We start from the raw sequence: 23,896 nt of genomic DNA on the forward strand, positions 1-23,896 counted from the left end.
CGAAAGGACACTCAGCTGTGGATGTGTCTGGCGGTGAAAAGAAAATCCGATGCTGTAAAGAACAATATTGTTTAGGAACCTGGAATGTCAGATCAATGAATCAAGGTAAGCTGGAGGTGGTCAAACATGAGATGGCAAGATTGAACATCGACATCTTGGGAGTCAGCGAACTCAAATGGACAGGCATGGGCGAATTTAATTCAGGTGACCATCATATCTACTATTGTGGGCAAGAATCCCTTAGAAGAAATGGAGTAGCACTCATAGTCAACAAAAGGGTGGGAAAAGCAGTACTGGGGTACAATCTTAAAAATGATAGAATGATCTCAGTACGAATCCAAGGCAAACCATTCAACATCACAGTAATTCAAGTCTATGCCCCAACCACTGAGGCCGAAGAAGCTGAGGTTGATCGGTTCTATGAAGACCTACAACACCTTATAGAACTAACACCAAAAAAAGATGTCCTCTTCATCATAGGGGATTGGAATGCTAAAGTAGGAAGTCAAGAAATCACCGGGATAACAGGCAGGCATGGCCTTGGTGTACAAAATGAAGCAGGACAAAAGCTAATAGAGTTTTGCCAAGAGAACATGCTGATCATAGCAAACACTCTTTTCCAACAGCACAAGAGGCGACTCTACACATGGACGTCACCAGATGGTCAATATCGAAATCAGATTGATTATGTGCTTTGCAGCCAAAGATGGAGAAGCTCCATACAGTCAGTAAAAACAAGACCTGGAGCTGACTGTGGCTCAGATCATGAGCTGCTTCTTGCAAAATTTCGGCTTAAATTGAAGAACGTAGGGAAAGCCACTAAAACTTTCAGGTATGACCTAAATCATATCCCTTATGAATATACAGTGGAGGTGAGGAATAGATTTCAGGGATTAGACCTGATAGACAGAGTGCCTGAGGAACTATGGACGGAGGTCCGTAACATTGTTCAGGAGGCAGCAACGAAATCCGTCCCAAAGAAAAAGAAATGCAAGAAAGCCAAGTGGCTGTCTGATGAGGCTTTACAAGTAGCTCACGAAAGAAGGGAAGCGAAAAGCAAGGGAGAAAGGGGAAGATATACCCAACTGAATGCAGAGTTCCAGAGAATAGCAAGGAGAGACAAGAAGGCCTTCTTAAATGAACAGTGCAAAGAAATCGAGGAAAACAACAGAATGGGAAAGACTAGAGATCTCTTCAAGAAAATTGGAGATCTCAAGGGAACGTTTTGTGCAAAGACGGGCATGATAAAGGACAAAGAAGGCAGGGACCTAACAGAAGCAGATGAGATTAAGAAGAGGTGGCAAGAATACACAGAAGAACTATACAGGAAAGATTTGAATGTCCCTGATAGCCATGATAGTGCGGTCACTGAACTTGAGCCGGACATCCTAGAGAGTGAAGTCAAGTGGGCCTTAGGAAGCATTAGTAACAACAAAGCTAGCGGAGATGACAGTATTCCAGCCGAGCTATTTAAAATCCTAAAAGATGATGCTGTTAAAGTGCTGCATTCAATATGCCAACAAATCTGGAACACTCAACAGTGGCCACAAGACTGGAAAAGGTCAGTTTACATTCCAATTCCAAAGAAGGGCAACGCCAAAGAGTGTTCAAACTACCGTACAATTGCGCTCATTTCACATGCCAGCAAGGTGATGCTCAAAATCCTACAAGCTAGGCTTCAGCAGTATGCGAACCAAGAACTACCGGAAGTACAAGCTGGGTTTAGAAGAGGCAGAGGAACTAGAGATCAAATCGCCAACATTCGCTGCATCATGGAGAAAGCAAGAGAATTCCAGAAAAACGTCTATTTCTGCTTCATTGACTACGCTAAAGCCTTTGATTGTGTGGATCACAACAAACTGTGGCAAATTCTTAAAGTGATGGGAGTACCAGACCACCTTACCTGTCTCCTGAGAAACCTGTACGAGGGTCAAGAAGCAACAGTAAGAACCAGACATGGAACAACCGATTGGTTCAAAATTGGGAAAGGAGTACGACAAGGCTGCATATTGTCACCCTGCTTATTTAACTTATATGCAGAGTACATCATGAGAAATGCCGGGTTGGATGAATCAGAGATCGGAATTAAGATTGCCGGGAGAATTATCAACAACCTCCGATATGCAGACGATACCACCCTAATGGCAGAAAGCGAAGAGGATCTCAAGAGCCTCTTGTTGAGGGTGAAAGAGGAGAGTGCAAAAGCTGGTTTGAAACTCAACATTAAAAAAACGAAGATCATGGCATCTGGCCCTATCACTTCCTGGCATATAGAAGGGGAAGAAATGGAAGCAGTGACAGATTTTACTTTCTTGGGCTCCAAGATCACCGCAGACGGTGACTGTAGCCATGAAATTAAAAGACGCTTGCTCCTTGGGAGGAAAGCTATGGCCAACCTAGACAGCATAGTAAGAAGCAGAGACATCACCTTGCCGACAAAGGTCCGTCTAATCAAAGCTATGGTTTTCCCAGTAGTAATGTATGGCTGTGAGAGCTGGACTATAAGGAAGGCTGAGCGCCGAAGAATTGATGCTTTTGAACTGTGGTGCTGGAGAAGACTCTTACGAGTCCCCTGGACTGCAAGGAGGTCAAATCAGTCCATCCTAAAGGAAATCAACCCTGACTGCTCTTTGGAAGGACAGATAATGAAGCTGAAGCTCCAATATTTTGGCCACCTAATGCGAAGAGAAAACTCCCTGGAAAAGACCCTGATGCTGGGAAAGACTGAAGGCAAAAGGAGAAGGGGACGGCAGAGGATGAGATGGCTAGATAGCATCACGGATGCAATGAATATGAACTTGAGCACGCTCCGGGAGAGAGCGCAGGACAGGAAGGCCTGGCGTGCTATGGTCCATGGGGTCACGAAGAGTTGGACACGACTGAACGACTGAACAACAACAACAACAACAACAATAGTTTATTTTCTCCAAACTGTGTACAGTTTGTATGTCTGTGTACAGATGTCTGAAAAGAACATGGTAGCAATAGCCCTCTCGTCCTGTTGCCCCCGAGCAACTGGGATGCAAAGGCACACTGTCTCTGATCCTGGAGATAGTATATAGCCATCATGGCAAGTAGTCACTGATGGCCTTATTCTCCATGAATTTCTGTAGCCCTCTTTTAAAGCCATCCAAGCTGATGATCATCACTACATCTTGTTGTCGCGGATTCCTATGCCCTATACCCGCCGTCCCCAACCCGACACCCTCCAGATGCTTTGAACTTACAGCTCCCAATGGCCTCAACCAGTACGGCTGATGGTCAGGATGATGGGAGTTGTGGTACAAAACACCTGGAGGGCACCAGTTTGGGGATGACAGCCCTATACTATGAGCAGCCCCTTCCTCTGTAACCTTTTCTTATATGAATGCTCAAGACACAGATAGAGTCTGTGAAGGTATGATTGGAAGGTATGCTGGAAGGTATGATTTAGGAATAGTTAAAAACATAAGAAGAACCCTAGACCATCTAGTCCAGCATTCTGTTCCCAACAGCAGCCAGCCAGGGCATGAAGGCAACTCAAGATCTCATACCTAGAGGGGGCACCACTCCAGATATCCATGTCTAATTACTGTTGATAGATCTATATCTGATATATCCCTGATTTTGTCTAATGTCTACTTTTTTTTTTTACAGCTGTCTAAGTGAATGGGCATCATCACATTTTGTGGCAGTGATACACTTCCTTTGACTCTCTTGACCCTACTGCCAGTGAACTTCATCAGGTGACCCCAAGGTTTAGAACGCTGAGAGAGGGGTAAAAAGAGCCCCGTGTGACGGCCAGCCCAGATGACCTTTTTCAGCTATTTTGCTTGCCTGTGCAAATTGTGCCTGCAATCTTCTGTGAGCGACTGTGGATGTGACACTGCTCAAGCTAGCAGACTCCTTTGTGCAAGCGGCTCTTTGTCCAGGTAAGTCCCAAGGGTGAGTGAGCTGCAAACATGGGATTCTTCTAAACACGCGGCTTAAGAACGCAGGGAGTGGTGACAAGCGCATGAACTGTGGTTCATGTTGCTAAGAGTGCAGTCCAACTGAACTCAATGGGGCCGACTCCCAGGTAAGCGTGTACAGGACTGCAGCCTTCGTCAATTAACCCTTTCGGCACCAGGTGAAGACCTTTTTATCTTCCCAGGCATTTTAGCTTTCTAGACTTTTAGCTTTGCTGTTTTAAATCTGTATTTTAAATTCCTGCACTGCTGCTAGGTTTTATTGTGGTAGTATTGTTATATTGTGGTTTTAATGTTCTATATGTGTTCTATTGTTTTACTGTGTGCCGTTCGGTTTTAATTTTTGTGAACCGCCCAGAGAGCTTCGGCTATTGGGCGGTATAGAAATGAAATGAATGAATAAATAAATAGGCAAATCTATACATGTCTACTCAAGAGTAAGTCCCACTGATTTTAGGGATAGGATTGCAGCATAAGAAGACTTCAGGCCTATGCAAACGAGCCAGTACCACTGAAGTCCATGGGAGTTACTGTTCAGTAAGCATCCACAGCAGCCTCTGCCAACCTGGTGCCTTCCAGATTTTGGGGCTTCAGCTCCCATCAGCCCAAGCCAGCAGGCCCAATGGTCAGGAATGCTGGGGATTGTAGTCCAAACATCTGGAGGGCACCAGGTTGATGAAGGCTATTCCATAGGATCAGGCAGCCAGTTAAGCCTTATCCTTAAGTGAAACAACGAACTGACAGGGCTCAAGAAAAGGGGCGTTTCCAGTGCTAAATACAGCACTAAAAGCATAGTAGAAGTTCAGTGCAAATGCTACAGATTACTCAAGTTTGTTTGTGCTTTAGAAGGAATCCACACATGATCTGAGCATCTATCGCCCAGGTCCCCTACACAGAAGATTCTAAGGTATATTCTTGGTTCAAGCAGGGAGACAGAATGCCAGGAGCAATGCGATAGTGAAATGTGCTATTTATGGCATGGTTAATAGTCCTTGAACCTGGGGTCCCAGCTGAGCATCTATCGCCCAGGTCCCCTACACAGAAGATTCTAAGGTATATTCTTGGTTCAAGCAGGGAGACAGAATGCCAGGAGCAATGCGATAGTGAAATGTGCTATTTATGGCATGGTTAACAGTCCTTGAACCTGGGGTCCCAGCTGAGCATCTATCGCCCAGGTCCCCTACACAGAAGATTCTAAGGTATATTCTTGGTTCAAGCAGGAAGACAGAATGCCAGGAGCAATGCAATAGTGAAATGTGCTATTTATGGCATGGTTAACAGTCCTTGAACCTGGGGTCCCAGCTGAGCATCTATCGCCCAGGTCCCCTACACAGAAGATTCTAAGGTATATTCTTGGTTCAAGCAGGAAGACAGAATGCCAGGAGCAATGCAATAGTGAAATGTGCTATTTATGGCATGGTTAACAGTCCTTGAACCTGGGGTCCCAGCTGAGCATCTATCGCCCAGGTCCCCTACACAGAAGATTCTAAGGTATATTCTTGGTTCAAGCAGGAAGACAGAATGCCAGGAGCAATGCAATAGTGAAATGTGCTATTTATGGCATGGTTAATAGTCCTTGAACCTGGGGTCCCAGCTGAGCATCTATCGCCCAGGTCCCCTACACAGAAGATTCTAAGGTATATTCTTGGTTCAAGCAGGAAGACAGAATGCCAGGAGCAATGCAATAGTGAAATGTGCTATTTATGGCATGGTTAATAGTCCTTGAACCTGGGGTCCCAGCTGAGCATCTATCGCCCAGGTCCCCTACACAGAAGATTCTAAGGTATATTCTTGGTTCAAGCAGGGAGACAGAATGCCAGGAGCAATGCAATAGTGAAATGTGCTATTTATGGCATGGTTAATAGTCCTTGAACCTGGGGTCCCAGCTGAGCATCTATCGCCCAGGTCCCCTACACAGAAGATTCTAAGGTATATTCTTGGTTCAAGCAGGGAGACAGAATGCCAGGAGCAATGCAATAGTGAAATGTGCTATTTATGGCATGGTTAATAGTCCTTGAACCTGGGGTCCCAGCTGAGCATCTATCGCCCAGGTCCCCTACACAGAAGATTCTAAGGTATATTCTTGGTTCAAGCAGGGAGACAGAATGCCAGGAGCAATGCAATAGTGAAATGTGCTATTTATGGCATGGTTAATAGTCCTTGAACCTGGGGTCCCAGCTGAGCATCTATCGCCCAGGTCCCCTACACAGAAGATTCTAAGGTATATTCTTGGTTCAAGCAGGGAGACAGAATGCCAGGAGCAATGCAATAGTGAAATGTGCTATTTATGGCATGGTTAATAGTCCTTGAACCTGGGGTCCCAGCTGAGCATCTATCGCCCAGGTCCCCTACACAGAAGATTCTAAGGTATATTCTTGGTTCAAGCAGGGAGACAGAATGCCAGGAGCAATGCAATAGTGAAATGTGCTATTTATGGCATGGTTAATAGTCCTTGAACCTGGGGTCCCAGCTGAGCATCTATCGCCCAGGTCCCCTACACAGAAGATTCTAAGGTATATTCTTGGTTCAAGCAGGGAGACAGAATGCCAGGAGCAATGCAATAGTGAAATGTGCTATTTATGGCATGGTTAATAGTCCTTGAACCTGGGTTCCCAGCTGAGCATCTATCGCCCAGGTCCCCTACACAGAAGATTCTAAGGTATATTCTTGGTTCAAGCAGGAAGACAGAATGCCAGGAGCAATGCAATAGTGAAATGTGCTATTTATGGCATGGTTAATAGTCCTTGAACCTGGGGTCCCCAGCTTCTTGCGTTCAGTGGGCACATTTGGAAAGCTGAGAGAATGTCATGGGCACTCTCGCAAGATGGCTGCCCTGGGGGGGCTTGCCCATTCATAAGATGGCTGCCATGGTGAGTGTGGCTGGTCACAAAACACTCCTTTCCTGGAAAGCAGGCTGGTGGGACAAAAAGAAAAGTAACTTGCCCAAGAATCTAAATAAAGATGGTGCTGGAGGGCAGAACTTCACTTTCCAGCACACCAGCCTCCCAATTAAAATGGGAAAAACCTTAAAGAAGTAAAAATCAGAAGGGGTAGGGAGCCTGATGGATGCCAAGAGAGCTGTCCATGGGTACGTTAGAGCCCAGCCACAAGCACCGCGTTGGAGACCCCAGCCATGAACTCTGCTGCCCTAGGTGCCTGTGTTGTTGGCCTTTATGGCCAAACTAGCCCCCTTGGGAGGGCAACATTTCTAAGAATTTGTGACCTAGTGCAGCGTGCCATACGATCAGCTTTAAAGCAGCATCACACAACTGATTTCAAATGCACAGTGGCAGTCATATTCTAAGATCACTCCCACACAAGATCAGCTTAAGTTGATCCTAGATGTGTTTTTTGGGAAGTAAACCCCACTGAGATCAAGGTGCTTACTCCCAAGTAGGAAACAGCCTTAATTGCCAATCAGTCAGGTTATTTTGGGTGATTTTTAAAAGTTGTCGCTGTACTAGCACAATTGTGGTAGCTGAACAAGAAAACAGAACTGACCTTACCATTTTAAATTTGCATCTATGGAAAGGAATCCAAATATGAAAATGAGAAATGGTCAGTGCCTTTTTTCCACTTTGAAATCCAATTTCTTCTCCTTCCAATTTACCCCCCACCCCTTACAGACCCCCTAAGAACATAAAACATGTTTTACACTGTAATCCTAATGCCTGTCTACTCAGAAGTAAACTCCACTGAGTTCAGTGCGACTTATTCCCAGGTAAGGGTGCACAGGATTGCAGCCTTACTTCATCAAGCCGAGATTCAGTCCGTTTCCCACAGTGTCTGACCAAGACGTTTCTGAGCGCTCACCAATAGCACACGAAGCTGGCGCCCTTTCCCTGGAGCTTGTCTGGCGTTCGTTAGGTATATACTGCCCCTGAACTTGGAGGATCCATTTCGCTTGCATGGCATCTGGGATCTAATACTGAACTCGCGGAGTCTTCTCTGTGCAATCAGGGCGGAAACGAGAGTGCAGCTCCCAAAATGAAAATAAGTGTGACTGTTCCTACTGTCAATGAAAACCGGGAAATAAATACTGCGCCCGCGGCAAAGCTCTGCCCTTGAGTTTCTCGTCCCCTGCGAGTCATGTCGCTCCACGGAAAACACAACGATGCTCTCAGCATGAAGATCTCTGATCCCCTCCCCGTGCAAACCGAAACACGGATTTCCAGCAAGGTGCGGGTATTCCCTGGTTTGCGATTGGATAAGCCAGGCCAATGAGCTCGCCGGGGAAGGGAGTACTAGGTTCGGCCGGGGAGGAGGGGCGGTTTGCGACAGTGCCCGAGCGCGAGATTAGCCGGCGAGGGAGCGGGAACCTGCCGCCGCCGCTTTAATTTCGGGCTTGTTTCGTCCCGCGGCGCATCAGAAAGGTAAGGAACGGCGGTGGAACGTTGGCGCCGGCAACGTTCGGGGTTGGAACGTTCGTTGCGGCTGCTCTGCGGACACGTGTTTGCCCGCCAGCTTGGCTCGCGGGAGGAAGAAGGCTTCGTGTGCGCGGGGGGCGGGGGGCTCCTGCTGGAGGCGGTGGGGAAGGGTCCGTACCTTCGTTGCACGGTTCCGACTTATTCAAAACGCCGTGATTCCGGCCCTCCTCCTTTTCCCACCCCCTTTCTCTCGGAGGCACGTTTTTTAAAGCGAAAGATACCTTGCGTGCGCGGGCCAGCGCCTGGTGTTTGCTGAGGTCGCTGCTGCTGCTCCCGAGCCAGAGAAGGGTTAATCCGGAAAGGGCTGCTCCCGCGATTGCTTTCTAGGGGACCGGGGGGGGGGGAGCGGGGGTGCGGGCGCTGAACCGCCGGTAGTTGCCTGAAAGTGGTGGACGGAGGAGGAAAGTTTATGGCGCTTTGATTTAGAACCGGAGACCCTCTTTGCAATCTGGGAGGTCAGCGGCGTCAAGTGCTAAGGAGATCTGATTTAATCGGGGTGGGTCGGCGAGGGGCAGGAAGGGGAAAGGGTCGGAGGTGCGAAAAATCGCGCCTCGTTTGCACGCTAGCCCGCCGCCCCCATCTCTTTTTTCCTCTAGATCCCTCTGGCTCCGGATTAAATCCTGGCATGAGCAAGACCCGAAGTAAACCCACCAGGCAGGTGGTGTTGTTACTATGAAAGCCCAGGGCATCTGCTCTCACGAGAGTGACTCTCAGCCCCATCGTGCGGGTTACCTCGGAAGTGATTCCCGCCGAGTTCAGTGGGCCTTACTCCCGAGTTATGGCTGCAGCCCTGTGCATGCTTGCTTCGGAGCGATCGCGGCTGAACACAGCGGGGCTTGCTTCCGAGGAAACGTGCATAGGAGCGGGCTGGGCTGCAGGTGTGCGCAGGGTTTCTGTGCTTTAGTGGACTCTCCCGTTTCGTTCCCCTTGCACAGGCAGCTCCGTAATTCTTCCCCCCCCCCCCGGGAGGGTGAATCTTGCGCAACAGATCCAGCAAAGCAAGAAGCTGTGTGTCCGCACAGGCAGCGGCAGAACGAGACGACAGAGTGCTTGAGGCGGTTCGAATACTACTTCAGCCTGCACCGGAGAGGTGCCGCTTTTGCATGCTACTCCACGTAAGCGCGTTCTCCTACACTGAGATCTGGTACGGAGAAAGGGTCTGTTTTTGTCCTTTGTCTAACGTGGTGCTTTTCTGTTTGCAGGGAGATCTTGACATGGGAGAGCATTCAAAACTGTGACCCTCCGCCTGCGGTCTGAAGTGGTGCGGTCCGTTCTAGCACCTCAGCGTGCCACCACCTGGTTCTGCTCTGTGTGTAGAGGAGGCCGGCGCGGGGCTTTTAGAGCAAGATGGGAAACCTGTGGCCCTCTAGATGTTGGGCGACACCCCCATCATCCCTGACCACTGCCCGTGCTGGCTGGGGCAGATGGGAGTTGGAGTCCAACATCATGAGGGCCACATGTTCTCCAGCCCTAGATGGAGCAGGGGAAATGGACAAATCTGTGCCATGTGATCTTGAAATTCACAGCCCTTCTCTCCGGCCCAACAGAGAGTAAACATAAAGCGTTGATAAACCGGGCATGTCATTGGGACTTATACAGACTTTCGCATAACTCTTACCTTTTCTTTCTCTTCCCAGCTGCTGATCATGAGGAGGAAAGCCGAGGTTTGGTGGGGAGCTTTGGATCCCCGGCTTTGAACCAGAAGCTGAACGCTACACTACCGGAGTGATGCATTTTCTATGAATAAACTCTTCCCTCTGCCTGATGCGTTGTCTGCCCTGGGCCATGGGCTTCAGGCCTCTTTGAAACAAGGGATGGCCCTGTCTTGAGAGGATCTGCCTATGTGGGAGTGAGCAGTTTAAAAACTGAACTTGAGAAGAGTTGGAGAAATAATGGAGGACTTTACCACCAGAACCTATGGGACCAGAGGGCTGGACAACAGGCCGCTGTTTGGAGAGACTTCACCAAGGGTAAAATGACATCCCTCATGGTTTACTTGCCTAACGTGCCTTCTGCCCTCCAGAAATGGGGTTTGTTTGCAGGGCTGGCCAAGACAATCTGTTGCTGCAAACGGCTGCATTAGGTGCACGCTGGGATCCTTTGCAGTGTTGCGATGTCAGCTGCAACTTGGCTGGAGTATGGCTGCATGCAGTCCAAAAACTGCCCCCAGCATCCTTCTCATCGTTGCAAAGGATTTTGGGATGCATCTTTCCAACGGAGTGCTGGTTCATTGGCGCTTCTAAGGCGATAGCTACCAGAGCAGCTGTGTATGTGAGGGAGAGATTAATTCAGAGAAGAGGTTTGGCTGCATTTTTTTGGCGGCTTTTCTGATTCTCGCTGGAGTGTCATGTTAGTGGCTGGTGGTTTCTGAGACGTGCAAGGGTTATCCATTCCATGAAACGCTGTGATTGTGTAATGTGTACAAGCCTTGCACAATTGCATGCCTTTAGTATGCAGTGCTTAAAACTCTCGCTCACTTGTGGGCTCTTCTGATAAAGAGTGCTTTGTGCTTTGGCAAAGCATTTTCCATGATAGACTTGCCTTGGAATCCCCTTGTTTTTAATGGGATTATTTCAAGGGCCTTTCTCTAGAAGTGCCCGTGTTTTTGTGAGTCTGGTCTGAGCAGTTGGTCTATGGAACTGGAAACTCTGAATCATTTTGGTTACATGGTGCTTTCGTATGAATCCATGCTCATCCAATAGCGACCATACAGTGCAATAATTCTTATTTTGAGCATTAATTATGGAATGTTTGTGTCTTCAGGTGCGCATAATGGTAGAGGTGCACCCCAGCTGATGTCATAATAAGTTGTGTGATCCAGCGTCTGCTGCAACTTTGTAGAGCAAATGAGAAACCTTTGGCTCTCCAGATGGGAGTTGTAGTCCACCAACATCACCTAGCCATTGGCCATGTTGACTGAAGCTAAGGGAGGTGGAGTCCAGCAACATCAAGAACCGGGGTTGGCAACGCGGCACCTGCAGGCGCATTTACACCTGCCTAGACCCCTGACAGCATCCACCCAGGCCCCTTCCTCACCCCAACCCCTCACTTTCTCATCGCTGCTTCTCCCTTCCTCCGCAGCCAGGAAGCAGGAAATCGGCAGCAGCGCAGTGATGATGATGGGGGTGGGGTGGAGCGGCACAGAAGTGGCGGCAAGAGAGAGCGGGCAAGAGGGGAGAAACACACACCGGCAAGCCGCTGGGCAGGAGGAGCAGAAGTGGCCACATAGTAGGCAGGTGCGGCAGAGGAAAGGAAATCATGGTTGGCAGGCAGAAGAAGGAGGTGAGCCAGGTGGCAGGGAGGAAGACAGAAGGAGAAGTGGTGTGGGAAGGAAATCCAAAGCAGGGAGGAGGAGGAAGGGGGCAGAGAAGAGAATATCAGAGAAAAGAGAGGACACCCCTCCCCCCAAATGGCAAATGCACTGACAGGCCAAAGAAAAAAAAGGAGAATGCACCCATTGGTGGCCTACTCTTGATCTAGGCTTGAGGGTTGATTAAGGGTTGCCTGATCTAGAGGGCCACAGGTTCTCCACTCTGTTGCAGAAGAGGCTGGATTATTTGCAGCCTAGGTGGGACCTTTTCTACTCTCCCTTTCTTCTGTTCCCTCCTCCCTTGGCTGTGGTTACAGATTCCCTCCACAAAACATTGGCAATTAGTTTCCTATGTATATACCAGGAGTGTGAAAATTGTGGCCCTCCAGATGTTTTGGCCTAGAGCTCTCGTAAGCCCCCAGTTAGCATGGCCAATGGACAGGAATTCTGGGAATTGTAGTCCGAAACATTTGGAGGGCACCCGGTTGGGGGCTGGCATATACTATGTCTGTAGGGCTCTGTAGCTGCTTTTCTACCTTGGCTCTTTTTAGTTGCTGAAGACTATGATTTTGTTTGAAAATGTGATGGGCTTTGCTCCCAGCTCCCATGTTTGTTCTTTTGGGACCAGTTAGATACTTATTTAGAACCATATATCTTGTTTATAGACCATGTTGGAATAATATGGAATAAGTAGTCAACTTGGAACATTTATTAGAAATTGTGTAAAACATTAAAAAAAGAGAAAAGAGCAGCAGACAGACAAGTGAACAAAGGGAAAAGACAAAAAGAGAACCTAAATTCATATTGGAAATATAGTTCCGTCTTGGCCTCAATGATTGTTCAAAAACTTTATAAACAAAGGTTATATCTCAACAAACCTGTCAACATGATATCTACGAAATAACTTCTTGAGAAATGACTTGATATTGTTAATAAAGCAATACCTCACGTGAAAAAAAAAAGTCATTCTGAAATACTTGGCATTTGTGGCACTTAGCAGTAGACCGCGGTATGTATTCCTTCCTTTACTCACGGGGCTTCTTAAGGGATTCGTCCTAATCCAGAATGTGGAATTCAAAGCTGTCTGAAAAAATAGACGCCTCTGGCTATTCTGAAGCTGCACCGCCTTGGGTGAAGTGCTTGTTGAAGCAAATGGATCAGCAGGAAAACTACAGGTTTTTTAATGTTGGGTTTCTGTATGGAGTGCTGCGTAACTGCCATTTCCAGTTCCTTTGGTGGTTAGGAATTGTTTCTGTGTTTGTAGGTCGCTTCAGAATGCCTGAATGTGTTTCTGGAAATTTAATTGTGCTGTCTTGCTGACATATTGATAAAAGAAAGCTGATCCTGAAGAGGAAGGAACATTGTTGAGCTTAGTGTAAAGACTGCATAGCATGGGGTAGCTTCTGAATTGCTCAGTGTTAGTATTTTTTAATATTGCAGTTGACATAAGATGATACTATATAAAGTAGGGCTCCAATGGGATTTAAACTACGATTTTTTTTTCATTGTTCAGTACTGAAAAAAGTTTGAAACAGACCATTGTTTTCTGAGTAGAATTTTGCACCAAACGTTAGAAGAAACTTGTTCCATGTGTATCTGTGGCCCATTAACCATGTAATCCTATAAGCATCTACTTGGAAATAAGCCCCACTGAATTCATTGGGACTTGCTCCCAGGGAAGTGTATATAGGACTGCAGCCTTGTTTGAATTTTCTTCTAACACAAGCCTGCGCATAGTTACTTGGAAGTAAACCTCGTTGTCTTCAATGACGCTTACTCCCTAGTAAGTGTGTTTATGATTGCAGACGTAAAGTTGCAAAAGAGTGACAGCGGTTTTCTTTCCAATTTCCCAGCATTTCTTTCTGGCCCGTTGTAATCAGTGGGATCTTTACTATACAGAAAGTGTATCTTTCTTTTCTACATTATTAGTCACTGTTCTTAGTCTAAAAATGTAATGTGGAAAGGATGGATATACACAACTGGATTGCCAAAAGATGTAGCAAGAGCTGAGCCTCTTGTAGTATTTGGCTCCCTTGCAGACATAGCTGCATGAATCCGGTCCTCCTCTCCACTCCTTAAAAAATTTAATAGCCCTTTAGGTCACTGGTCCCCATTATTCTACTGCAGTAATTCCCAAACTTTTGGGGGGTGCACAGGTGTGCCACACAGACAACGGTGAGTGTGCCGTGAGAAATGAATTAAGAGAGGAATCCTGTGGTCCCTGGGTGAGCGTGCCAGGGACCATATGACAGTTCAGACTCCCCCCCCCCCCCGAGGTTGGAGGCAGTGCTCCAACCTTTGAAGCAGGAGTCGAAGAGCTGACCCCCTTCCCATTGCAGCTGGTGTGGAGAGAACTGCTCTGGCTGCCTCCCTGAGGTGGGAAACCTGACCTCAGAGAGGGGGAAAACAGGTCGTTCCAGTGGACAGGGAGGGGAGGAGACTGGAGAGGCCAGGATACGATTTATCCTGAGCCTCCTCCCCCTCAGCCCCCAAAGTGCCCTCTGGCAGACTCCCCCTTGCTCGGCCTCCTGGACTCCAGTCCACAGAGCGCTGTGCTTGCCTGACTCAGCATGCGGCCTAGTTGGGCAAGCACAGCAGTCCCCGGTGGTCTGCTGAGCTGCCATTTTGTGAAAATGGCAGCTTGGTTTTTTTGTAAACATAATATTGCATAAATGGCAGCTGTAAAGGGGCCATTTACGCAACATTACAGGCATAAACAGCCCCTTTATGGCTGCCATTTGCCCCATTTATTAAAAAACTGGAGGTGCCATTTTTCGCAAAATGGCGGCTTGGCAAGGGATTGGGCAGCTGCTTGCTGGGTGGCTGCAAACTGTGAGGCAGCTTGTGTAGTGAATAGGGCCGGCCGGTGAGGGCTCGGCTTGTGGTGCAGATGGAGGCGAGTCTGTCCAGCCCTAGACAACTGATGCATTCAGTTGCAGATAATGTGTATCGTTAAGAGGTGCAGACAAAAAGGCTCATAAAAGGAATTGCTTGGCTGCGTGAGCCTGTTCTGATAGTGTGAGTCCAGGGCTCGTTTATTTGTTAAATGTCCCTTGAAAATAAGCCCACAAAAGTTACTAGCCTATGAAGCAATTTATTTACTTGCCTGCTTGGGGCTGGCAGAGAAGAGATGGAGAGCCCTGTTCCTCCTGCAGCAGCCCACTGCATTTCTGGGCTGGGTGTGGGGCAGAATGCTCTGTCCCTCCTCCACCAACCTACAATCTGTTTTCCCACAACCTAGCTGAGGACTGATCAGCTGGGCTGCTGGGAATAATGGGTGAAACTTCTGGCTCCTCTGCAGGACACACACACGGAGGCTGAGACCACAGGTTGCCCACAGGTGGTGTATAGTAGGGGTGGGCAGAAGGTAGATCTCCAGACGTTTTGGACTTCAACTTCCAGATGCTCCCGGCAGCATGGCCAATGGTCAAGAAGTTGATGTCGAAAACACCTAGCAATCCACTTTCTGCCCACCCCTTCCTACTGTAGCTCCTCTCCATCCCAGGGGAAGAAGGAGAATGAGGCGGGGAAAAGGAAAATAGGAGGCAGGAGAACAGAGAATGGAAAGGAGAATGGTTTACGTAGACTGGGGTGGAAGACGGCTGGGCTCTACCACTTAGCCTCGCTCAAGGCAGCCCCCAGCATCCTCTTGGCACTTAGCAAGTCTCACTTTGATCAAACACTGTCCAGATCTGGGGGAGAGAGAGAGAGAAAAGGGGTGTCCCCTTTTGTCCGTTTTGTGTGTATTCCAGTTTCCTTCTCTGAGATGATGGATGAACTGGGGTGTGTGTGTGTGTGTGTGTGTGTGTGTGTGTGTGAGAGAGAGAGAGAGAGAATATTGAAGAGAAAATGAAGAAACGAATGGATAAATGAAGTGGGGGGAGAGAAAGGGGGTGTCAGGCCCACTTTTGGCTTCCCCTCCAGATTGCAGCCCCTAAACACTTTCCTCTAGGGAATGCAGCCCTCAGCTGCAAAAAGGTTGCCCACCCCTGCGCTGCAGACTGCTTGAGGATAGGTGGCCATACTTTTGAAATCCTTCCCCGGGTGTGTAACCTTTAGCCTAGCCTGCTCCCTGATGTGATAGATATTTTGTCCACAAGGAAGCTTTGAAAAATAGGATTTCCCCCCTCCGCTGCAGTCTGGAAGTCTGCCCGCTTTGTTATGCGTAGTGTGTTGATCTGACTGTTCCCCCCGCCCCCCCCCCGCCAATTCTACATGAACTTCAGAAGGTTTCCCTTGTCCGCCTCTCCCCCCCCCCCCCCACAACTTGGTCATCCTGGGTGACTTCTCTTATTATGGTTGCAGTGTGGGGGGGCCCGCATACCTCGTTTTGTGTAATTTATAGAATGGCATGAAGCCAAAGACAGTGGTGGATTTAAAAGGCATCTGTGCAAATGATCTAAGCAGGCAGTTTGACACATAGAATAGCTGACATTTTATGATTCCTTGTATTATATACTCTGTTCTATTTATTTTACATATCTTAATTTATCTGCGTTTTGCTGTTTGGTTTTAATAACTGTTTATGTGCCAATAGAATCTAGGCATGACTGAAGATTAGATTCCTGTCTCTTCTCTGCCACAACGTGAACACTGAACTTCCTAGTCTTCTATCAAGCCTGCTTCTTTAATCAACCTCCGCAATACATAGAATCATAGAATAGTAGGGTTGGAAGGGGCCTATAATACCATTACCACAGAGTCCAGCCCCCTGCTCAATGCAGGAATCCAAGTCAGAGCATCCCCGACAGATGGCTGTCCAGCCTCATCTTGAAGGCCTCCAGTGTGGGAGAGCCCACCGCCTCCCCAGGGAATTGGTTCCATTGTCGTATTGCTCTAACAGTCAGGAAGTTTTTCCTGATGTTCAGCCGGAATCTGGCTTCCTGTCACTTGAGCCCATGATTCCGTGTCCTGCACTCCGGGATGACAGAGAAGAGATCCTGGCCTTCCTCTCTGTGACAACCTTTCAAGACTTGAAGAGCGCTCTCATATCTCCCCTCAGTCTTTTCTTCTCCAGGCTAAACATGCCCAGTTCTTTCAGTCTCTCTTCATAGGGCTTTGTTTCCAGTCCCCTGATCATCTTGGTTGCCCTCCTCTGAACCCTCCCCAGTTTGTCTGCATCCTTCTTAAAGTGCGGTGCCCAGAACTGGACGCGGTACTCCAGATGAGGCCTAACCAGTACTGAGTAGAGGGGAACTAGTACTTCCCGGGATTTGGAAGCTATGCTTCTATTAATGCAGCCCCAAATAGCATTTGCCTGTTTTGCAGCCACATCACATTGTTGGCTCCTATTCAGCTTGTGACCTACAACAATTCCAAGATCCTTCTCGCTTTGGGTTGATTGGGAGAAGGACAGAGAAACTTCATAGGGGCAGCGCCTTCCCCATGTTTTCTAAATGCCAGTGGCTCTTCTACATTGGCTTTATGGTGCTCCACACAAAATGTAACTGTTGCACTTCTTGCTGCCTACTTACAGTGGATCCGCTTACTCTTCCAGATGCTTTCTTGACAGATGCACATTGAATATTGCAGTTCTCTGTTTGCATCTGAGGAGGGTGGCTTCTGCAATACTGACAGATTCCTGCCATCCAAGTGCAGAAATTGTTCTCCCCAGAAGTTACACTCTTCAGGTTGGTGGTCTTGAACCTTCAAAGGAATGCCATATCACCTTCCCATAGCAAGAGAGGTAGCAAGCTGTCTTCCATTTCTTTTGCACTTGGGGTTTTCAGTATGTGAGGTGGGTCACCCAGTGGAGAATCAAGCTGTTTGCAAGGTGAGATTTACCTCAACTTTCCTGAGGACAAACGGCAGAGTAGGAAAACTCCCGTATCTCACTAATGTGGGTCTGTTTGTGTGCACAACTATGACAAATGATTCCCATTAACCTTAAGGCAAAGGCAGATGACCTATCAAAGAAGAACTTGTATTGCACGTCCCAGCTGCTGGCAGAACCCAACTTTGCTACTAAAATGACAGGGACATGCAGCAGCGAATAGAAAGCTCACTTAGACGTTAGTCTGACCTCTTCTTCCATGCTTCTGCCAGGCTGGCTGGGGGTTTCAAATGTTTAAAAAGGGCTGCATGAAGTGTTACTCGTTCGTTTGGTGCCTACGCTATGAATTTTTTGGCACCACCTTCTTATTTTTCCAGAAATTTTAATAACTGTTTTTAGATCAGTGCCCTGTTTGTTTTACTTTGGTTTTATGTGTTCGTGTGTTTCTTACCCTTTGCTGCTGATTTTATCTCGGTCTTGTTACGTACTGTTTTTACTTTTATGTTTTTGATCTATTCTACGCCACCCAGAGAACTTGGGTTACTGGGTGATTTAAAAGTATAATTTATTAATTAATTAAAATAAAATAAAACGTACATAACAAGGAAACTTTCATGCTGGCTTCTTCAAACTTGCACAACTCTGTTCCAAAAGCATGCTCTGGAAAAAAAGGTTTGTTTTTTGGATTGAACAGTCCTACAGCTCTAAAAAGGTTATGCCTGTCTTCACCCTTGGAATACACAGAAGCCTTGTACTGTAGCTTATGTAAAGTTAGTGATGCCTTTCTACTCCCCTTCAGATTGTTGTCACTCTTTCAATGTCCTCGCGGATCAGTGTGAACTGCACCTATATATTCTGTTTTATAGTTCTCTTTTAAAGAGTTTGCAGATCCCTTTAAAAGAGATCTGATTTATGCCTCATAAATCTGAGATTCAGCTGTCGTTTAGAAATGTAGGCTTGAATTACGGTGCCATAACTCCTGTCCTTTTCGTCTCTCACTGTTTTGGTAACTGGCAGGAGTTTGGGGAGAGTGAGGTTGCTGGCAGCCTATTTTTCAGTAGCCAGGCAATGCTAAAACCATGTGAACTTCTGTCTTGCCCTTTCTCTCATTCTTCTGATGCTAAATGAAGACCGCAGTATGGGTGCGATCTCTTGATATATGTTTCTTTCTGAATTACTGTCACAATGAATATGGTGTTATCCATATTATTCTTAATGTAAATGTTTTATTTGATTTATAGCTCCTGAAGAAGGAGACATCTCTGAAATGCATAGAGCACAATACATTTTCCTTTCTCAAGCACCTGCCTGGCTACTGAAAAATAGGTTGCCAGTGGGTCCGCCTCCCCCTTCTTTGATGTTGTTCTGTAACTGTTGGTCAGTCGCTCACATCAGTTTTGAGGAATATGGGCCCATTTCTCCTTACAGAACTGCTTCAACTCATTTACATTTGAGGGCTTCTTCGCACGAACAGCTCACCTCAGGTCCTGCCACAGCATTTTGATGGGGTTTAGGTCCAGACTTTGACAAGGCCATTCTAAAACACAGAGTTTCTTCTTCCGCAGCCATTCTTTTGTAGATCTGCTTGTATGTTTAGGATCTTTGTCTTGCTGCATGACCCACTTTTGGTTCAGTTTTAGCTCACGGACGGATGGCCTGACATCCTCCTCTAGAACCTTCCGATACACTGCAGAATTCGTGGTTGTGCCAAGGTCCTGAGGCAGCAAAGCAGTCCCAAACCATTTTATTTATTTATGTATTTAAAATATTTCTTGGCCTCCTTTCAGGGCAGAAACCCTCCCAAGGCAGCTTACAACAATAAAATACATTTTAAAAAGTTAAAATATTAAAAGTGATAAAAACAACAGGTAAGAGTTGCCACTGGGCAGGTTTTTCAATGCCGGGGCCATTCACCAGTCTAGGCACTTACACTCATGTGAAAAAGAAAGTACACCCTCTTTGAGTTCTATGGTTTGACGTATCAGGACATAATAAAAATCATCTGGTCCTTAGCAGGTCTTAAAATTAGGTAAATACAACCTCAGATGACCAACGCATGACATATGACACCGTGTCACTATTTATTTTACAGAAATAAAGCCGAGTATTATTGTGGGTGGTTGACCTTCATGAGAACTGCAGCATACATGTGGGGGAGGTTTAGCCCTTCCCTTCCCAAGCACAATTTGGACTAGAATGCACACCTATGCTGATATTGGCCGGGAAGAAAGCCCGTATCAGCACCAACAGGAATTTGGGGGGTTCCTGTTATCAGTGTTGAGGGGATTTTTGTGTGGGTAAATATTCCCACCACACATGCTGCAGTTCTGATGACCCCCCCCCCCCTTGCTGTTAATAGCACAAACAATCCTGACATGCTTCTCAGGGATTTTCGTGTCTAGTGCCTATCCTCGTGTCTAGTTTGGCTGTGAGTGCTGTCCACTATTTCTCCCCAAAATTCCAATGGTGATGCCAATGGTGACTGCTTTCTTTTTTTAACCCCTGTGTGTGTGTGTGTGTGTGTAGTGGGGGATTTGGGGGAAAAAACTGGGTGGAGGGAGGTTTAATCTTCCACTCCGGACGTGCAGTGGTCCTGATCCGAATCTGGGCTGCACACAGTAAACAAATTATCCGCAGCTATGCAATTAACATATTGTGTAGTTTGATCCCTAGTAATCCCTTAATACAGCTACAGGATCTTATGAAAGATGCCGTCTGGGATTGGGGCTTCTCCAGTGGCGTTTAAGATTCGGGATGGTCTTGTGCTGGAAAAGGCCATGGCAGAGAAGCTGACATTAAGGCTGCTCCGTTTATTCCCTTTTTATTTATTTATTTATTTTATTTATTGCATTTATACCCCGCCTTTCTCCCTCTCGCAAGGAACTCAAGGCGGCTTACATTATCCTCCTCCTCACCATTGTATCCTCACAACAACAACCCTGTGAGGTAGGTTGGGCTGAGAGTCTGTGACTGGCCCAAAGTCACCCAGTGAGCTTCCATGGCCAAATTGGGACTAGAACCCAGATCTCCCGGCTCCCAGCCCGTCACTCTCACCACTACACTACACTGGCTCTCTTCCTTGGGGGAAGAAAGGATGTGTATGTAGGAAATCATTTTATAGTTTTGTATGGAGATTCTTGCAGCAGTCCCTGACTTGCCTATCACATGGTATGTAAATGCACTGGGGAGCTGGAATTGACTGTAACTTCCCAGTATAGGTGGCAAGGGCAAAACAGACACTTGAGGGATAGTCAGATGACTTGGTTCGCACGACATAACAAACTATGGTAGTTTGTCACCCTTGTTTGTTTCAGTGTGTCTTGTCGTGTTGTCTGAACCCAGCACGATGGCTTAAGTGTGGGTTGTTAACCACACACAAGCTACCCTGAGAACCCAATGGCTTGTCGTTAGGTTGTTCAGGGTGGCTTGTCATGAAGTTAAAAAAGGAAAAAAGGTCTCAATTTGCTAGGAAGAGGAATATAGCTTGTCCCCGGCTGTGTCAGGATTCCCTTTTGTCCCTGCTGAACTTCAGTAGCCAAATCAAAACACAGACGCTTCTATCCACGGCTCTTTAATCCTTTTATTTCAATGGGTCATACAGATACAAATTGTCAGTAGCTCACAGGGTCTACAAAGGAAATGCCTTCAGGGAGTTCAGAGGGAAGCTACGAAGGTTGAAAGTTGCCCACCGTTTGAGAAAAGGCGGGCACGCTATCCTAACTTAAGGGATGGGGTGGGGATCTCCCTCTATCTCATGAGGTCTCTACGTGTAGCTGTTTCCTCCAGGCCAGTCGGGCAGATCGCCTCAGCTCTGCCCCTGCCATCTCTCTCTTGGCTCTGTGTCTGCACCTAGCGTCTAAGAATTCAGGCTCTCCAAGCCCCACCTCTCCCCGTTCGCTGTCTCTCACAGGGGTGTGTGAAGAGAGGCCCTCTCCATCCAGCTGGACTATTAAAACATGAGGAGTCTGTCTCTCCCTGTCTGGAAGAGTCTGGGAAAGTTCCTCCCCCACGTTTTGGGGTTCCCCTTCGGAATATGAGCTACTCTGCCACTGCTTATGCTCAGAGGCTCCCCTGACAGGCTGTGAGGAGTAGACAAGGAATGCTTTTCTTAAAGTGTTAAATAAAGAAAACCCTTGTCCTAAAAAGTAAGGTATGCCCCCACCCACATCCACTCAACATATATATTTGCCATATCTTTCAACACAGGTGCTTCGCAAGGCAAGAAAGCTGGGGGTGAGGGGGATTTTATTTATTCATTTCATTTCTATACCGCCCAATAGCCGAAGCTCTGTGGGCTGGTCACAAAAAGAAGACTCTCCTCACACCATGAGTAAAGATGTGTTGTGCTGCAAAGGCCCCTGGGATACGTGCTGGGAGCGGGCAGGAGGACGAAAGGGGAAACAAACCACGGCAAGCTGGTGGCTGCCTTATCATCTGTCGGTAGCAGTGTGGCTTAGCGAGCGATTAGCCAGCCCACCATGGCTTGTTTTCAGCATGGCTTATCGTGAAGTGCAAACCGGCCCAGCAAGTCTATATAGAAATTCCCTATAATTTCCGGCAGAGAAGTCTTCCCCCCCACTCCCTTTAGGAAAAACGGAATTGAAGTAGCAGCTCTTGGTTTTTGCATTGACAATGCTAATTGGATGAGGTCCCGCTGTAAGATACAAAAATTCCTTCCATTGCCAAACTGCAAATGTTTACCTTCTGGAGACTTAACTTGGAGCAAGGCAAGAAAGTGGGACTTGGGGGAGAATCTCATCACACCATGAGTCTAGTATGGTATAAATGTCAGTTTAAGGAGGAGTCCTGCAGGATTTGGTGTGGACTACATGTTACATGCAAAATAACATGTAGCAAACTTTCATTGGGAACAATAGCTTTAGGAGGGAGAGATACAGAGCGGAGATGTGTTGTGGGGGGAAGGGTGTTTAACTTTTCTGTCACCCCTTTTTCTGCTGTAGCTCCCCTTTGTGGACAACCGCTTGCCCAAGTCTGGCCAGCCAACCAACTGCTTGACCAAGCCCGGCCAGCCGACTGCATGCTTGCCCCTCTTAGTTTATTGCATCTAACAGGGAGGGTTTGTTGGCTGGGTCCAGGAGGCTGAACATTCCTCTTGGAAAGAGGCAGTGATCAGGCTGCTCCTGAAGGAACCTAATCTGGACCCAGAAGATTCAAAGAACTATAGGCCAGTTGCCAGCATCCCCTTCCCTGGGCAAGGTGTTTGATTAAATGGTTGCCAGTCAACTCAAGGCCCTCTTCAACGAAATACATTTTCTGGATCCCTTCCAATCTGGCTTCAAGCCTGGTTTTGGAACAGAACTTGCCTTGGTCGTCCTGTGGGATGACTTTTATTGAGAGAGGGGAAGTGCGAGCCTGTTGGTTCTCTTGGATCCTTCAGCAACTTTCAGTACCATTGACCATGGTATCCTTCTGGCTAGGCTGTCTGGGCTGGGTGTTGGAGGTATGTTATTGCTCTGTCCCTTGGCAGTTATGTAAATAACTTTACAGTTATTTCTGTCCCTTTACAGTTATGTAAATACCGCAGGGCTGTATTTTATCCTCCATTCTGTTTAACATCTACATGAAACTGCAGGGGGAGGTTGTCTGGAGGTATGGACTGAGGTGTCGCCAATACGCGGATGACACCCATGTCTGTCACTCCTTTTCATCAAATCCAGGTGAGGCGGTGCGTATTCTGAATCAGTGCCTGGGTGCGGTAATGGACTGGATGAGGGCCAATAAACAGACTCAATCAAGACAAGGTGGAGGTACTGTTAGTGGGTGGTTTGTCTGTCCACAGAGTGGTGTTCCACCTGTTCTGGAAGGGGTTATGCTCCTCCTAAAGGATCGGGGTTGCCGTTTGGGAGTGCTCTTGGGTCCACCATTGTCATTGGAAGCATTAGTGGCCTCCATGGCTAAGAGCACTTTTTATTAGCTTAGGCTGATACACCAGCTGTGACCCTATCTAGACAGAGATAACCTTCCTACTGTTATCCACACCCTGGTAACCTCCCAGTTGGAGTACTTCAATGCATTGTATGTGAGGCCGCCTCTGAAAACAGTCCAGAAGCTTCCACTAGGCCAGAATAGGGCAGCAAACTGTTAACTGGAACTGGATGATACAATGATGATAGGTTTTATGATCTCCTTTGGCTTTTGTTCCGTTCTTGGGTCCGATTCGAAGGGATCCCTTGACTCATATCCAATTCAAAGTGCTAGTATTAACCTTTAAAGGTCTTAGAGGCCAAGTTACCTGAAGGAATGTCTTCTCCAGGATATTCCTACCCCTTTGGTCATCTTCTGATGTCCATCTCGGGATGCTCCCACCAAATGAGGAAAGGGAAGTGGCTACTAGAGAGGGCCTTTTCAGTGATGGTGCCCTAGTTCTTCTCAAAGAAGCATGCCTGGTGCCTACTTGTAGTCTTCTCAGCACCAGGTG

General features: G+C 47.3%; 1 protein-coding gene and 1 long non-coding RNA gene across 23 annotated transcripts in view; one reads left to right on the forward strand and one right to left on the reverse strand.

The window, feature by feature from the left end:
* LOC146340222 (uncharacterized) overlaps positions 1-8,046 on the reverse strand; it is a 29,381-nt gene extending 21,335 nt beyond the window's left edge. The window contains exon 1 of the long non-coding RNA XR_014784491.1: positions 7,761-8,046. This is a non-coding gene — a long non-coding RNA (uncharacterized LOC146340222). The remainder of the gene's footprint in view (positions 1-7,760) is intronic.
* TMEM243 (transmembrane protein 243) overlaps positions 1-23,896 on the forward strand; it is a 47,329-nt gene that overhangs the window by 2,607 nt on the left and 20,826 nt on the right. For 2 of the 22 annotated variants that reach the window (XM_084811171.1, XM_084811182.1), the window contains exons 1-4: positions 8,227-8,320; positions 8,971-9,032; positions 9,314-9,489; positions 10,012-10,344. In XM_084811171.1, the coding sequence (XP_084667297.1) occupies positions 10,267-10,344 (78 nt within the window). In that variant the 5' untranslated portion in view covers positions 8,227-8,320; positions 8,971-9,032; positions 9,314-9,489; positions 10,012-10,266. Of the gene's footprint in view, positions 1-3,636; positions 3,912-8,226; positions 8,441-8,566; positions 8,871-8,970; positions 9,519-9,576; positions 9,715-10,011; positions 10,345-23,896 lie in introns of those variants that run through there. The other 20 variants (XM_084811173.1, XM_084811177.1, XM_084811167.1 and 17 more) reach the window with 13 other exon arrangements.

The sequence above is a fragment of the Heloderma suspectum genome, chromosome 7 (assembly GCF_057233095.1).
Source record: "Heloderma suspectum isolate Gila_16-S chromosome 7, 16-S_ref, whole genome shotgun sequence".
In the NCBI taxonomy this organism is placed as follows: domain Eukaryota; kingdom Metazoa; phylum Chordata; class Lepidosauria; order Squamata; family Helodermatidae; genus Heloderma; species Heloderma suspectum.